Below are 16,939 nucleotides of genomic sequence, written 5' to 3' on the forward strand. Positions count from 1 at the left end.
GATTGATGTATGATTCATTCTCACTTCTCTGATCAGAAAAAAACTAAAAAATTAAAATAAATAAATAAAAATAGAAAAGCTGCCCTAGCCACGTGGGACAACGTCATCACTTCAGGCAGTGTTGTGACATTACTTTAGGTTTTTCCTCATACCTTGCTAACAAACATGTTTAATACGTTATGCATCATGAACACAAGGAAACAGATAAATATCACAGTAATGAAAAGGTGCCATCATCTAATTTGGTGGGATAATTAATTTTGAGTTCTTGAAAAGTCAGACTAGCATGAAAAGCTTCCAAAAATATGACAGAGAAACTTTACGGAAAGACTTTACGGAAGATTATAAGAAAGGACTTAGTGAAGAGCGCTCCGGCCTCGGCCACGCTGCATGTTGACTTCCTGGTTTGGGGTTACTATGGCTACTACCGATGACGGCAGTTGAAGCCCCTCCCTCTGAGGCTGCTCCGGCGGTGCTCGGTCAGATTCCTGCACACTCGCTAGGTGACACTTAGACAAACAGAGAACTTCACTTAAAGCGGATAAGACCGTCACAGAGCAAGTTCATGAAGTCCTCCGAGCTGAAATTCACTTTTTATTCACCGGTACGTAGCAAACTTTGGTTCCCCATCAGTCCTCCACCTGTAGCTTGGCGCTAATTAACCTGTGAGCTGTCTGCTCTCCGCCGTTAGCCTGACTTTACAACTTCTAGGGAAGTCCCTTCTAGCTAACGCTAACTTAGTTTATGGAGTAGTTTATTTACACAATGTCAAGGAGGCGTTATGTATTACAGGAAGTTTCTCAAAAACCCAGGGTTTATCTTGTAAACTACACGTGTTTTGTGAAACTGGAACCTGTTGTGTGTCCGTTTTGCTCATCACGACCTTTTTCCGCCTCTGTGCGACTTCTGTTTACTTTTTGCGACGACATGTAACAGAAGTCCTTAGAAGATGTAAAAGCTATTTAAATTGGTATATGGTAACCTCGGCAGCTACAGGTGGCTTTTGATTGTTATCGGATGTGAATTTCATTTTGATTTGCCTTGTGACTTGTCTTCACACCTGAAATACATCCAGCGCCATAGACGAATACATGTTTAGCTAACGGGGCCTAATTAGGAGCTTTTGGACAGATTTCTCCAGAGATTTCAACTGATGTGCTGTAAATTTCACAGTGAACTATTTTATATTATATTTTGTTTATTGTTTATTTGAGCCCATAAGGCTGGGAAAAGCAGAGAGGAGGATGAACCACTGAAGTGAGTGATGAGTGAGGGTATGAACATAGACATGGCAAAGCAAAGGAGACAGCGTGCTGCAAAAGGATTGTTTTTCCTCAATAGCCCTGTAATTTGTCATCATAGAAAATCAATCAGTGTTTTTTTTTTTTTTTAAATAGCTAATGCAAAATGGTCTAGTGAGGTAGGCCAATCTGTCAAGGACTAGATGCACCAAATTTCAAGTCAACCACAGAAACCGTAGACAGAGCTATGGGATGACCAATACATCCCTAATTGGCACAAAAAAAAAAAAAAAGAAAATTAAACAATTACAAAATAAATACAACAAACAAACGACAAAAAATTGTCTCCAGATAATAGCCTAAGTGTGTGTATGAGTAAGAGCATCATGCGGCCTGTATTCAGACAGGCAAGTGAAACTCATATCAGTTGAACACACTGTACCTTATTTGTGTGCATCCTGTTCAGTATTGTAGCTTTGTAAGCCTTTAGGCACACAGTCTGTCCTCCATCTGTTCCGTTAATTTTCTTATACATCTTAGTTACTTTGTGTTGCTATAAACATGGTTTTCATTCATGTTTAAACTTGTGTGACTTGGCAGGTAGTAAGTGTTGTAGCTCAAGCAGCTGTTTCACATGAACCCTGAAAAAGATAAGGTAACTGTATGCAAAGCAGAAAGCTCCAGCATTCAACCGCAGATCTCTGGACGGTGAGAAATAGTTTTGTGTCATTGCAACTAGTCAATTTGATTCCGTTCAATTGTGTTGTAGTGTAGTAAGGTTGGACCAAAAATGTGACCTCAGACTCTTGTGTCAGAATATGTGTAAGGTGCAGTCTATGGACAAAACGTCTGTCTATTGAAGTGTATGTATGAAATCAAATGTCCTGCCAGATGCCATCAGAATGTTTCTCTTTTCTGATGTCCTTTTTCTCCAATCTTAGGTCACTGGCCACCAATCCCAACACATTTACTGAGTTGTACAAAATAGTCTTTAAGCTTTCTGTGGCTCCTGTCCAATAGGTCTGTTCCAGTCTGGGTATAGGTCTGTAGAGATTAGACAATATTATGTATTATTGTGCACCTTGGAACAAAAAACACTACATCATTCATCATTCTTTCCAAACAGCAGTAGTTCCCTTTCTTATTTCCTTCCTCATGCTTAAACTTTATCTGTTGTTTATTGTGGGTTGCTGATTTTTGTCATGAGGTTTGTCATGCTTGCAAGATCTTGCACAACGTTCAGGCTCAAGCTTCCAACAATGACATACATAATAACAAAAACCACAAAGTTTTGTAGAAATGTTGAGATCTATAAAATGTTGTTAGTTACGTTTTCTAGTACCTCTGAAAATGATGTTTTATTAGAAATATTTGGATATAAGTCTGAAGTAGCAGCCCAATGTGGCTTTATAGTAATGGGAGATACAGAATCAGAAGGGAATTAGATGTAGGTTTAATGAATTAACACTTGTGAAAACTTTATAAGCAAGTAAAATATTGTGCTACTAAGAGTAGTAAAGTTTGAATTCTGTGTAATGTGTGTAGTACATGTCTGACCTTATAGTTTTTTCTGTCCCACTTTTCTACCCACACGTCACCTTTTCCTGTGTGTTTGTCTCACCTGTCCCACATATCAATATTTGTGTGGGTTCAGCGTGCACTGTCTGATGTTCTTGGTCATGAATTGACTGAGCAAAGTCACGGTGCTCAACAACCACCAGAAGGAAGTCTTCCAAACCAGAGCACATTGAGCTGTAGTCTGTATGAAGCTTGCCGCTGTGTTATTTCAGTCAATATTTCAAGGACAGGACCCATCTCATCATACTGCCATCATAAAGTTTCTTTTTAGTTTTGCGTTTACAGTACTTGGCAGATGACATTGATTAGAGCAATGGTTGACATACAAGTACTTGAAATAAAAATAAAAAATAAAAAAAAGCTGCATTTGGTTTAGGTGTACAGCACACATTGGGCCATGTTTCTCACACATGGTTTCATTTTACATCTTTATCAGATTGTTAGAAAGAGAGTGCTATGATAAAAAAAAAAACATACAGGTTTATATAATGTCCTAACGTCATAGCACAGTGATGTGCTTACTGGCAGTATTTCCCTGTAAATTTATGCTATCTATCGGTGGACAATTGAATTGATCCGATTCGCTGTCCTTTATTTTAATGCAAATGAATTTGCTACAGCCGGTTTACACTTTGTTTTTATTGCCATTAATGTGCTATTTTTTTTAAAGAGTGCTGTGTTTTATAGACTTCTACAGCATCATGGTTTAGGGTGTTATTAGTTGGTGTAGGTAGTAAGGTGTTGTTATTGACTATATTCACTAAACAAGGGACTGTACTTATTTAAACCGACGACTCTCCTTCTGTCTCTCTCCTAGGTTTCATCAGCTAATTAAAGAGGTGGTTGCTAAGAGATGACTGGTGACATTGGTGAAAGCTTCTGATGTACAGCATCCTGAAGCTTGACTTGCCCAGGACCTCTTTCCTCCGCTCTTCTGTTTGTACCTGGCTCATGTGAAGGAGCTGGGAAAGGCTCTTAATTCAGACTCACAAACACCATGGCAGCTTTTACTGCTCCTTGTGCCATCACAGGCACCTCGACCCCTATGGCTGCATGGAAAAGGCAAGAAAGCAGTGAGAGTGGGGACATGGACCAAAATACTATCTTGGAGAAAACCCATGAATTCTTCCAGATGTGTGACATTGAGAACAAGGGTTTCATCAACAGACGTGACATGCAGGTGAGGTTGCTGATACAGATGCATGCTGTGGACCTACCAAGCTCTAATATCTTGTAGGTAGTGTGAAGACTAACCTTTGTTGTGTGTTAGATATTGAAATAACAAATTTAGAGGTATGCTATCCTGGAAAAAAACAGAAAGTCAACGTTACTAACTTTAATAATTTGTGGAGACGTCTAATCAGGCCTAGTAATTATCAGTTCTGATTTTTGGAATCTACTTTTGTACATTCACATTATTAATTTTTTCGGCAATAACACCATCATTAATACATAATGAGCATAAAGAATAGGAAAGGTCTGTGTGCTCATTATTCTGAACAGAATTCATTCAGCACCTTTTATGCAAAAGTGGCATGAAAGAGACTGAGGACACAGCGAGCTATGTGGAAGCTTTGTAATGCAACTCCTCCACTCACATTATTGTGCAGATTCACTTCACGGGTATTCATCTCTGCCATGGCTAAACCTTTGATAAAGCACTTGTAGTCTCACTCAGAGCAGCATAAATACATAGAGAGAAGGCTTTGATCTGGCGTTTATGATAATGAATAGGAAATTGGTTGGTGAGATGGACAGTCTAGTCCCTCTATGATTGGTTTACTAAATAGTACAAACTGTACGTAATTTGAACACTTTGTACTGTTAGTTAAATTTTTTTTATACTTTTCAAAAATCTGTCGAAGTTTGGAGAGGATGAAACAAACTGTACTGTTGACATAGCATTTTTAACTGCAGTATTTTCACTGCTAAATGTGTGTTTCACACGTTGGCCACCAACTGACAAGCTTTACAGTTCTACTGTTTGCTGACACAGGGGATATGTTTTGCCCAGATAACACACTTTACAAGAACAGCTGATACTCTGACAATGATGCTATCGTTTTCCTGTCCCTCCTCTGGATTGTACAGTATGTGTGGCTTGAGTCAACATTTGGAGAAGTGTAAACACAACATAAAAACCATGAGATGTGCCTGTGTTGGCTTTTCTCGTAAAAGGTCCAAAGGTTATTGTCATTGTCTTTTATGCGATTTTTGAATGTTTTCTTTTTTTACTTAAGAAACTGCTGTCACTGCTTTCTCAAAAAATATCTCATTCTACTAAAACGCCTGTAATAAAGGATCAAAATCTGTTCTAGTGGAGCTGACCAGTGGTCAGTCATTGGAGATTTTAGCTGCACTAAAGAGCTCACAGATGTTAATGGATTTAAAGATGCATGGACATTAAATATATTCTAGTTGAAGTAGGAATATATTCCATCCTGTGGTGTCAGAACTAATGCAGTCTAATTTTGGCTGGTGTAGGTTGAAACCACAAAACCCTACACCTAATTTCTCTGCAGAAAATGTTTGTCGCTGTGGAAATCGCTGTCCTTATAAGAGTCATGCATCAGTTGTTATAGTTACAGTAGAGTTAATGTCCTTGAGTCTTTGTTATTGCCAAAAGCAGCTGTGTTTTGTGTCTTGCAATACAGAGGCTGAATGGCGAGCTCCCTCTCAGTGCAGACGAGTTGGAGAACGTCTTTGATACCCTCGATTCTGACAGCAATGGATACCTTACCCTCAGCGAGTTCTCCTCAGGCTTCAGTATGTTTATATACTCTTTGTACTTGCACAGTGCTTCTAAGATTATCAGGGGCAGTCTGAGGTTTTGATTGTGACCCTGAGCTTTTGCTTTTTCTAGGTGAGTTTTTATTTGGCCGTAAGATTTCTGTAGAAGAAAGCATGGAGGAGAAGAACCCCTGTGAAAGCCCTCCAGAGATTCTGTACCAGACCCAGTGGGAGGAGAGCCTAGGAAAAGGAGATGAGGATGAGGAAGAGAAACACTTTTGCATGCTTATGGAGAGCCTCGGAGCCAACAGTGTATTTGAAGAGTGAGTACTGTATGCATTGGTGTGTACCTGTGATTATAGCCTGTGTTGTTAGATCAACTTCATATCTTTGCCCACTTTGTTAGCATTTCCTGTAGGTCTACACTGTATTTTAGGTGACTTAGCCTGAGAATTTAATCAGCTGTGCAAAATAAACAGGAGTTGGAAGTTTCCACTCAAGCAATCTGTGCTCTGTCTCTGTGTATTAAAGCGTTACTATTTAAATATTCAAGTGTTTTACTGGGATTGCATTTGAAGCACAGAATATATATATTTTATATATACATATACAGTATATACATGTATTTTTTTTTTTTATTGATTGGATTTTTGAAGAACTTAACTCTAGAGCCAGTCACATAAAAAAGGTGACAAACAAATCTAAATGAATTACTATAAACATTTTTATATTTCTCTGCATTGGTATTTCACACAGCATTAACAGGTCATTAGTAACCCTAGTTGAGGTCTGTTTACACACTGGTTTGTTAGACTGGAAAAAATATAATGACAGGATCTTAGGAAATGCATGACTAGACTCACCTTTAACAAACACGTCCAACTCAGTATAAGTAAACAGTAGCTGTGGTGGATGCCAGATTCACACAGTCCGTTGGTTTCCGCCTACCTGAACTAGAGATGGCATTTTAGATCAGGTCAGGTTGTGCAGCACTAACTGATATTGATGTTGGCCAGACTTTAAGGATGAGAAGTCTTTCTGGGATTTCTTTGAATATCCTGACCTTAACGTAGTTCACAGGCAAATGACTTTGCTCTGGAAATAAAATCACACAGTTTTGTGTCTCATGTACTGTATATTTTTAATGTGAATCCTATTAATTACATTTGCTGTCTAGTTGGCGTATATGTTGCCTTGGAACACACTGAAAGAGTTATGAATGTTTTGTCCTTATAAAGGCCTCTGTAATCTGGTACAGCACCTGAGTTACTTCTATGTTGAGCTGGGATTTCCACCTATGTTGTCACTACGTTATTTATGTTTTTATGTTCAGGATAGTAAAATCGTTGTCAAACCTCTCTGACAACGACTCTGACTCGATGCTCTTAGTTACTTCTGCTTCTATCCTATCAGTCCTGCTGAGGTGCGCAGTTTGTGGGCTCAGCTGCGCCGAGATGAACCACACCTTTTATCCAATTTTGAGGACTTCTTGGCCAGAGTGACCTCCCAAATTAAAGATGCCAACCAGGAGAGAAGGGAGATGGAGAGCGCTCTCAAAAGGTCAGGGAAGGTCATTTAGATTATTATTTGTTGTGGAAGGTTTAGAGGATTATGAGATGTATTTTTGTATTTGAAAACGTGGTTTCTATGTAATCTCCCACATGCTCTGTTGTTGTTGTGGGGAAAATAAGATAATTTTGTAAATTGTCACGGAGTTCTAGATTATAGATCTCAGAAAAATTTCTCAACAGAAGATTGCAAATAATGAAGATATTTCACCATCTATAGTGCATAATATGTTGAAACAATTCAGGGAAATCTCAGTGCGTAAAGACTGAGGGTGAAACCACTGTTGAATGTGCCTGAACATCGAGCCTTCGGGTGGCATTTTATGAGAGACCAGCAATGCTACTGGGAAAAAAATAACATCAGGTTCTCAGTGCTAAAGAGAAAACAAAAAGACCATCCAGAGTGTTAAAAGTGAAAGAAGAATATCTCTGATGGTATGTGTGTGGATCAGTACCTACAGCATGGGTGACTCAGTAGACACAGACAAGTGTAATTAAAAGGAAAGGTGAAGTAATACAGTAGTAAGCATACGACAGTCGCAAGTGTTGCATCATTTTTTTTGCATTTTAGAAAGAAAAATGCCAACTTTACTACAAATGAGGTTTGTAGATGCATGTATCACATCAGAATTGTATTCATACAGAAAAGCAGCAACACACGATGATGAGATCCAGCGTCTGTATGAAGAAATGGAGCAGCAGATAAAAAATGAAAAAGACAGGATTGTACTGCAGGTACAAACTTCTTAGTACTGTCAAAGCAGTTTTCCTCTTTGCTTTCAAATTGACTAAACATTGTTATGTTATGTCATTTTGGCCTCATCTGTGTTCCCTTGCCTCCCTCTTTTATCTTTGCCCTAAAGGACTATGAACGGTTTCTGTCTCGTAGTCAAGATCTGGAGCAGCAGCTGTCCAGCAAAGAAAGAGAGCTGGAACAACTCTTCCAGAAACAGAGAAGGGTGAGTGAGATGTAGCAAAAAGGATTTTCTAATAGTGGATCAGTGTTGACAGTCACAGTTTATGGAAAAACTTTACATGTTAGCAGTTACGCAGTACTTACAGAATCTGAAAACACCTTTCAGGAAACACAAGTACTGTAGATGGAGAGGTGTGAATGGTCATTTGTCTCAGCAGTCCACTTGTGATCCCTTTGCCCAAGACACATTTTAAAACCAAGTGTAAACAGGGTTAGAAAGATAATGTGGTCCACACATACTCATTACCACAGTCAATCTGATGTGAGTGAGAACATTTTCATAGCAGCATTAACACTCAGTTGTATCTAGTTGTCATTTTACTACTTTTATCAAATAATGTTTCTTCAGTGAGCAGCAATAACAACTTGTGTTGATAGGTGCTGATGGATGTTAATAGGTTCCATCACACCTCTATTTACAGACTTGCACTCAGGCTTTTAAGTCTAATTAGTGAGCTGGAATTAATTCTGGTCACGCCTCACTGCAAGGACTTCTCCTCTCTTCACAGCTCCTTAGCGCCTCTAATTAATTTGTCAGATCTACAGAGTGTTTACCAAGTTCCTTGTTTGTGGAGAATAACAGTTGTCCATTCACTGGTAACACCTGACACAGCTTTGAAAATATTTAGTGTGGTTTACTGTTTATTAGAAGATATTTTGAGGCAGTCGGTTGTTTGAAGGTTTTCATGCCATTCTGTTTCCTCATGTTCATGCTATGACTGGGACAGCCATTCTTTCTAACAGCTGAGGGAACAAAGACAGGCGGTTGTCTGGATGTGTACCCAGGACACTTTATTTATTTGTCTTCTCTGATATTTTCTTGTTACATTCCCAGTTAGAGCACCAGTGCCACGAGCTTCATAGTGAACAACATGTTACCAAGGTGGAGAATGTGAAGCTGAAGCAGGTGAACGATGAGTTAGCACAGGAGCTGGAGCGCACCAGCCAAGAGCTGATCATGGCACAGGACCAGCTGAGTCTGCTGCAGGAGCAGTCCACAAGACTTCACGAGGAGAAGGAGATGTGAGTTGTACTGTTGATAGTCGTATTTTCTAAGGTGTCTTATAACTTCAGACTTGATTATTCAGCCTCTATTGTCCTCAGGCTAAAAACTACTGAGATCATTTAGCCTGTTATACAGGCAGATGGTAACGATAGTAGTCAAGTTGATGTATTTTTAGGGGCTCTCATTCTTATGAATAGTCTGAGGTTTACTCTTTTATTCTGTTCATCTACTTTCTGTTAGTCTTGTTGCGACCCTCTGTATCATTTTAATCTCGTACTGTAACTTGGTTTAACTTTCTGTGCTCTGGGTTAAATTTCATCACATGTTTATAATAAATTGTAACCTCAGACCATGTCTGCTTGATTATAGAGTTTTGGTAAAAATAAGATGCATTGTTGTCCAACACAGGGAAATATACAGACTGACTGAGGGACTGCAGCGAGAGCGAGCAAGCCTCCTCAAACAGCTGGATCTCTTGAGGTATGATCAGAGAGAAAATATAATAGAGATATAACTGTGCAGAGCTTACAAAAAGGTGTGTGAGTTGTGTATCAAAGCCATTATAGCTAGTAAACATCTAACAGCTATCAAACAAGGCAAGGCATTAAAATTAAATATATTCAAATTTGACAATCTAGTTACACAGTGGTGGCAATTGTGTAATAGTCCACTGCCATGGAAAGACTTAGCACTCTGTCTTCAATGCTGTTTTCATTTTGTTGTTGTATCCAGGGAAATGAACAAACATTTACGAGATGAAAAGGACATGTGTTATCAGGTATGTGTAATTTATTAGCACAGATAATTTACATATTATTTTAAATTTCTCTGGTCTGCACTTACTTGTCATCTTTTTGAAGACAAGTGGAATAGAAAAAATATAAATGATCACCAGTGGCCTAACAACTAATCACTCACAATGTGTATTTGTGTTTTAATTCTGCAGAATCCAAAGAATTCTCAGAAGGCGCCATGTTTGAAGGAGAGGCCTTTAATCGGTGTTGTGAAACACACAAACACAAATTTCTTCAAAAGGTAAATCATCCCTGGGTGATAGACCAAATAAAACTGAACATGTCCTTGTCAGGTTGTCAAGTTAAGCATAAGCCACCTTTGTACATTACATTTGATCTGTCTTGTTCCATTACTACTGTGTGCTGTAATGCTTTTTTTCTTAAAAAAAAAAAAAGTGAGGATCAGGAGGAGCAGACCTCCAACTGTGTAAGGCAGAACCTAGCCAATGGGTCATGCCAACCATCGTGCCCAAAGACAGGAGGGCACCTCCAGAGGATCATCTCCATTGAGGAGGACCACCTCCCACACTTACTCCAGAACAACTGTCAGGCTCAGACTCCTCTTCAGGAGTGTAGTGAAGGAGAGGAAGCCTCTGACAATGAGGAGAATATAGACTTGGTGATGAGCGATATCTACCCATGTGCATCATCTCCCCAGCAACAACAATCAACGACAAATACGGAGAAAAGAGAAACTCCAACATCTCCGAGGGGTCAGCCTGTTGGCAAGGAGACCAGCTTAAATGTAAGCATGTGTAGTCATTGATTGATTGTAATCACTGTATTCACTGTGCATAAGGCACGCATTTAATTTCTGTGATGTACGTGAACTACAGCAATGAAAATACTGTAAATATAAGCACAAACTAGTGCTTAACTGGAGTTCTTAAAACTAGTTCCTACACTCCCCTCCAAAAGTAATGGAAATCAACATTTCAACTTTCATTTACAGGTGTTTACATCTGGATCAGATACACAACTTAAAGATATCACCATTTGTTTGAACCCACACATTTTTAATGTAGGCTAAAGTATCAGAACATGGGACTGACAGGTGTGTTTTGTTGCCCAGCAGTGTCCTATTACATAATTATTTAAACAACAAACAGCACTGAATGTCTACGCTCAGTTTCAGATTTGGGTTTTGCCTGTTCAGACTGCATTTATAGTTAAGAGGTGTAACCAGCATGAAAACCAGAGCTGTCTATGTGTGAAAAACAAGACAACAGCAGTTGAAGACAGTAACATTCAGTGTGTTTACTCCGCTTTAGTAACCAGGTTACAGTCGGCTTTCTCAATAAAACTAATTTCTGAAAATTCGGCTTGTTCCCCAATTACCTAAGAAACCTGGTTTCTCTTAGTAACCTGGTTACTTGTGTGCATGTAAATGCATTGATTGTGAGAGCTGTAAAGAAAGACCCTAAAACAACTTTTGTGACATCAGCAAAAACCTACAGAGTGCAGAAATGAGGGTATCACAATCTACTGTTTGCAGAAGACTTGCAGAATAAAAGTACCGTGGCTGCACCACAAGATGCAAACCACTCATTAGCAGGAAGAACAGGGAGGTCAGACTGGAATTTACCAAGAAATGAGCCTCAAAAAGTCTGGGACAAGGTTTTATAGACTGATGAGACAAAGATAAACCTTTATCAAAGTGATGGAAAGACTAAAGTTTGGAGAAAGAAAGGATCTGCACTATAATCTTCAATGATTATGTAACACATTATGATAATGACCCAAAACTCACAGGCAAAACAACAAAGAAGTTCATCAGTGGCAAGAGGTGGAAGGATTTAGACTGGACAAGTGGATTTATACCCTATAAAGCAGAGGGGGGCATCTGGTCACCCACAGGGATGGCGCAAGTCACCTTTTTGAGCTAATAACACTTGCACTGGTGTAGATTGACTTATGCACAAATCATGCTTATAAATGCTGGAAATCCTGAGACGTGTAAACAGGCACAGCTATGATGGGCAGGTAGCTGTGGTTTTTAACCCTCCAAAAACAAGACAAACATGGCAGAAAAGCGAGAAAAACTCAAACATTTTCACAATGACTGGGAGGAAGAGTTCTTTTTTACGACAGCGAAGAAAAAGTGCATATGCCTCATTTGTGGAGAAAAATGTGATCTATGCGATCTATCCACCTGGCAGCAAACTACCAGCAGAAAAAGCTTGGGAGTTAAAGGCAGCTTTAGACAAACACCAGTCCACAAGGCCAGTGAAAAAGTCACAAAAGGCAACTGGAGATTAATATAGATCTGCACATTTTGTGATGAGCGGGGTAGGTCTTGAAAGGAGCAATGAAGATAATTACAAAACACTGTGTTTAAAGATGAAAAGAATATGGCCAAAGTGAGTACAAAGGTGTGAGAGGCTACAGTGAAAGGCTGGAAAAATAAAGTAACTGGTTGCACTTTTCCAGTACTTTAGGAGAGAAGTGTATACCCCTTTTAAAGTAACTGCTCTCTATATTCATCTATTCATTCAGGAGGAAGGTGGTCCCTCGTCGCCTGACCGTCTCTTTAAGATTGTGCTAGTGGGAAACTCTAGTGTTGGAAAAACCTCCCTCCTTCGACGTTTTTGTGATGACTGTTTCCACCCTGGCACATCTGCCACTGTGGGTACGTACTTTATAATTTAAGCGATGGTGCAAACACACTTACAACCCTTGTTAGTTCCTGTGACTGAAGACGAAACACTAGGCCCTGTGGTTGACCTCAGGCCCTGCACTAAGCACTTTCATTTGTATGAGTACAGCAGTGTTAGCAGTACTTTGGAGTGTCAGGGTAGTTAAAGACAAAGAGCAACCAGACACAGACAAAGAATTACAGTTAGGCCTTCGAAAGGTTTGGAAGTACAGTAGCAGATTATGTGTTAAAGCTATTAATCTGTGAAAGCTGTGGACTTTTCCAACATATTCGTTCAACGTATTACAACATTTTTAGGATTAGTTCATTAAGGCCATTGGGTACTTCTAGTTTGGATATTTGTCATTAACTATAACAATTATACAATGCTCAATATTTGTTTTTGATTAGAGAAACCCTTTTCTTGTATGTGCAGGTATAGACTACAGTGTAAAGACAATAACTGTGGACAACATCCAGGTGGCCCTGCAAATGTGGGATACAGCAGGACAGGAGAGGTGAGGTTTCAGCACGAGGCAACGACAAAGCCATATTATACTCTACGTCACTTCTATCTGGTGCGGTGTTTTAATAATTGGTAGCAATTTAAAATAACAGTGAAACATTGGACTAATATTTCAGAAATAACAAGGTAATAAGAGGAATATCTCAGTATTAAGAAGCTTAAAGGGTAAAATTGTAGTAATAACAAGATAATGTATTGTCTACTTCCTCCTTTTCCTACTGCAGGTATCGAAGCATCACCAAACAGTTCTTTCGTAAGGCTGACGGTGTAATTGTGATGTATGACATCACAATCGAGCAGAGCTTCACAAGTGTCCGACAGTGGCTGACGAGTGTAAAGGTAGTTCTGGTGCACGCACACAGAACATGATTTTGTTTTACTTTGTATTGTGTGCAAATCACCTTTATATTTGAAGAAACAGAGTGGGTGTATGTTTTCACACCATGGTAATGTTCAAGGGACAAATATAAGGTTAGGTGATGCAATGTTGATTTGCCTGTTCTCACAGGCTAATTTTCAAGCAGTAGGTAGGTAACAGTGAAGCAGATGTACTGTTTTAGTGTTTTAGGCTTAATAGAGCCTCTGAAGATGAAGTGATGATGTTTTTCAGCTTCTATTCTTTTCGTCTGTGTTCTTTTTTTATAGGAGAGTGCAGGCGATGACATTCCCACCATGCTTTTGGGAAACAAAACAGACAAAGATTTGGAGAGACAAGTTCAAAAAGGACTGGGTGAAAGACTAGCCAAGGTTTCCTCTATGCACTTTTCTTTTTTATGATTGTGGGGGCATTTTATCTTCATTCTTCTTTTCTTTTATTTCTAGTCTGGTGCTGTGTGGTGTGTCTGTGGAACTTGGAAAGTACTATGGGAGCTAATGTGAATTTTTTCATAGGCTTGCACTTATCAATGTGCAAAAAGTTAAAATTGCACAGACAGCCGGCTCATTTCAATGACAGGTTTCCTTCTGTTTTGTGGTAATGACAGCTGTAATCAATTGGCTAATTTTTTCAGGACTGCCAAATGACTTTCTATGAGTGCAGTGCATACTCTGGACACAACGTGGTGGAGTCCATGGTTCATTTGGCCAGGTAAGCAAAATTAATAGTTTATGTAGTACAAGAACAAACAAAACAAACAATAGTTGTGTTTCACTAAATGCATATATAGTGCAATTGCCTGCTTGAAGGGCGTCAGATTGGGATTATTTCTGAAGCAAAAAAGACAGATACTTCATTAGTTCTAAGATAAAGGTACTTCATCAGCTGTTTCTGCACTCAAGCTGACTGCAGTAATCTGTGGTCACAGACATTTCTGCCTAAAGTAATCACACAGTAAATTTAGATGCAGCTAGACTTCACACAGCTACATGACAAACAACTGCGGGAAGTGCTACAAATAACCCCCCCCAGAGTTTAAAAAAAAAAAAAAAGCTCTTATGGCATCCATGCAGACCTGGTACAGCATGTGCAGGTTGAAATGTTGCAGTTGCAGCCACCAAGCACACGTCTTCAAAGCAAAGAAAGTACAAAGGACACCGGACTTTGTGGTTTACTTGCAGCATATTTTTATGCCTCATTGTGTTTCTAAGAATTTTGAAGGAACAAGAGGACAGAGAGAAGGAGAAGACGATCCAGCTGGACAGCGTCTCATCTGAGAAGAAGAGATCCTGCTGCTAGCAGTTAAACAGTTAACACACATACACAGTAGCACTACCCTTTACTACAATACACAATGTGGTTTTCACCCACTCTTCAGCCTTGTAGCAGTCTGGGTAAACCCAGCACTATAATATATGTTGTCCTGTATCACAATGTTGTTGCACTATTATACAGAGTCTACTACAGTTTACATGATCACCCATGTAATTAGCAGTTTGAAAATAATCTCAAACTACTGTTTTATGACATTGTACTAAAATAATAATAATAATTTAAGAAATGTCAAATACCTGAACAAATGTATCTCTTTTAAGTCAAACTATGACTGTGTTATTTTTTAAAATGTGTGATATAACATTCACTAACTCAGAAATATTTATGTCAAATTGGGATTTTACTGTATATATTAATATATTCGTTCTCTGTGTCGTGTCGTTTTAGGTATTTAGTTTTTTCACCTTTTTGTACACATGTATCACATACACACAGTAATATGAACAACTGTCTAATTGAATTGTCAAACAGCCCTGCAGTTCACACTAACTTCGTGAAGAGGTGTTAATTGAATTCTGTGGCGATTTGAGCCGAGATTTCAGGTGGTGTTATGTGACATTTCCCAGCACAGATGTACTTTCACTGCATTAAAAAAAAAAATGTTGTGTTAAAGTTAAATCCACAAAAGAACCTTGTTGTGGGAATTGTGGTGGAGCATAGCTCAGTTGTATTGTACTTTGTAAACTGCCAAAAGACAATACAGTCTTTTCACTCCCCTCCTAACCAAGTATTCTAGTATACTAGTAGTATTTTATGAAAAAGGTGTTGCTGTAACATAACATGTTTGATATTGTACTACAGTTGAGTCACCAAGAGTCCTTCACTACCACAGTGTCTTGCACACCACTTTAATGTGTGTATATATGACAGACAGTAAATAGCATAAAGTGAAATAATTAATTTAATAAAAGGTTGGTTATGTGTATATTGTATGTAAAGCTCTTGTCACTTCCTTCTCATACAGCTTTTGGTTCAATGATATGAAAATCAGTTAGACAGCATCACCCAGTGGATAAGTTTGGACATTACTGTTTATTTCATCAGTTTAACTTGACATGACAATATGTGAAACAACATATTCAGTATAAGTAATACATGTGGAATTAACATGCCAATTTATTTTATTAGATATAAATATCAATCAATATCAATTTATTAGAATTATTGTGATTTTTAAAAATATGACCGTATATGGCATTTAGGTGTGTGTTTATTTAAGCAGCTTTCCTCAGATAAATACTTGTGGACAGAATCCAGATGTGCTCTTTCAATACAGTTATTTTACATTAATAAATGTACTTATCAAGTATAATTTATTATAAGCAATAATTTCTCATAACATTGTATTGCTTAACTGTCAAAGAAATAGTCATTCTATGTGCTCAGAGAAAGCAGCACCCAGTTTGTTACTGCACTTTGCATTGGTTGTCAGTAGCGTTAGCTGCATGCTTAAAAAATAAATTAGATTCCTTCATTGCTCCCAGGTGTTCATTTTGGTTTCAGCCTTTGGTTACAGGTTCTTGACTTTCTCTGGACCCAGTAGTGTCACATTTTAATCCTTAGTGGATATATAGTTGGAGGCTAATACTAGGAATATTGAAGTGATGTTTTAAAACTATTCAGATGCCCTTCAGGTAATCCAGATCCACATCGTGACTGAAGAAAACCCTTCAGTGGGTACCTTGGCAATGACTTTAATAAAAGCACAGGTGAAGTGGAAAGACTCCAGTAATTTGCGCCAGTAATGTTTAAGACTTCAGTAGCCTGTAAACACATCAATGCATCCACATGTATAGTAAAACAAACAGGATTTTTCAGGTTTCAAACCAAGATATTAGCAGAGCACTGCTGCGGGTCTCCAGCTTTGATCATTATTTCCCTCACTCGTCTTAGAAGCACATTGACATCTGAGATCAGATACTGGTTTACTAAAGCTTAGGAGCAGCTCTTCCCACGGAGCATGGATTACTGTCCAAATACAAAGGAATTTACGTGGAATTCTCTTTACATGAAATGTGTCCAGATGGACACTAAAGAAACTCTGTTATACTGAATCTCAAACCCCCCCAAAAAAAGAGTGTTTAATGGATGCGTATGAAACTATAGGAAGAACTCTAAATGCAGCAGTGGGGAAAAGAACTAGGTATACTTCGGCACTTGGTCAAGGCATAGGG

The 16,939-nt window shown here is 38.7% G+C and overlaps 1 protein-coding gene across 1 annotated transcript; it reads left to right on the top strand.

Annotated features, from left to right (window-relative positions):
- The first annotated feature begins 470 nt into the window (after window positions 1-470).
- Window positions 471-16,826, top strand: cracr2aa (calcium release activated channel regulator 2Aa). The gene is made up of 18 exons (XM_026365984.1): window positions 471-604; window positions 3,637-3,999; window positions 5,474-5,585; window positions 5,683-5,872; window positions 6,963-7,109; window positions 7,762-7,852; window positions 7,981-8,076; window positions 8,929-9,116; window positions 9,508-9,579; window positions 9,832-9,877; window positions 10,046-10,134; window positions 10,290-10,638; window positions 12,390-12,522; window positions 12,965-13,046; window positions 13,279-13,393; window positions 13,700-13,801; window positions 14,065-14,141; window positions 14,642-16,826. Exons 2-18 carry the CDS (start codon window positions 3,817-3,819, stop codon window positions 14,727-14,729), a joined length of 2,160 nt encoding a protein of 719 aa, XP_026221769.1. The 5' UTR covers window positions 471-604; window positions 3,637-3,816; the 3' UTR covers window positions 14,730-16,826.
- Window positions 16,827-16,939: the final 113 nt, after the last annotated feature.

Source organism: Anabas testudineus, chromosome 6 (assembly GCF_900324465.2).
Source record: "Anabas testudineus chromosome 6, fAnaTes1.2, whole genome shotgun sequence".
Lineage (NCBI taxonomy): Eukaryota > Metazoa > Chordata > Actinopteri > Anabantiformes > Anabantidae > Anabas > Anabas testudineus.

Bases quoted from the DNA above. Each gene is read 5' to 3' on its own strand.
- cracr2aa (XM_026365984.1), top strand. From the start codon at position 3,817: ATGGCAGCTTTTACTGCTCCTTGTGCCATCACAGGCACCTCGACCCCT. The intron at 12,523-12,964 runs GTACGTACTTTA...TTGTATGTGCAG, and splicing joins TGGCACATCTGCCACTGTGG to GTATAGACTACAGTGTAAAG. The intron at 14,142-14,641 runs GTAAGCAAAATT...TGTGTTTCTAAG, and splicing joins TCCATGGTTCATTTGGCCAG to AATTTTGAAGGAACAAGAGG.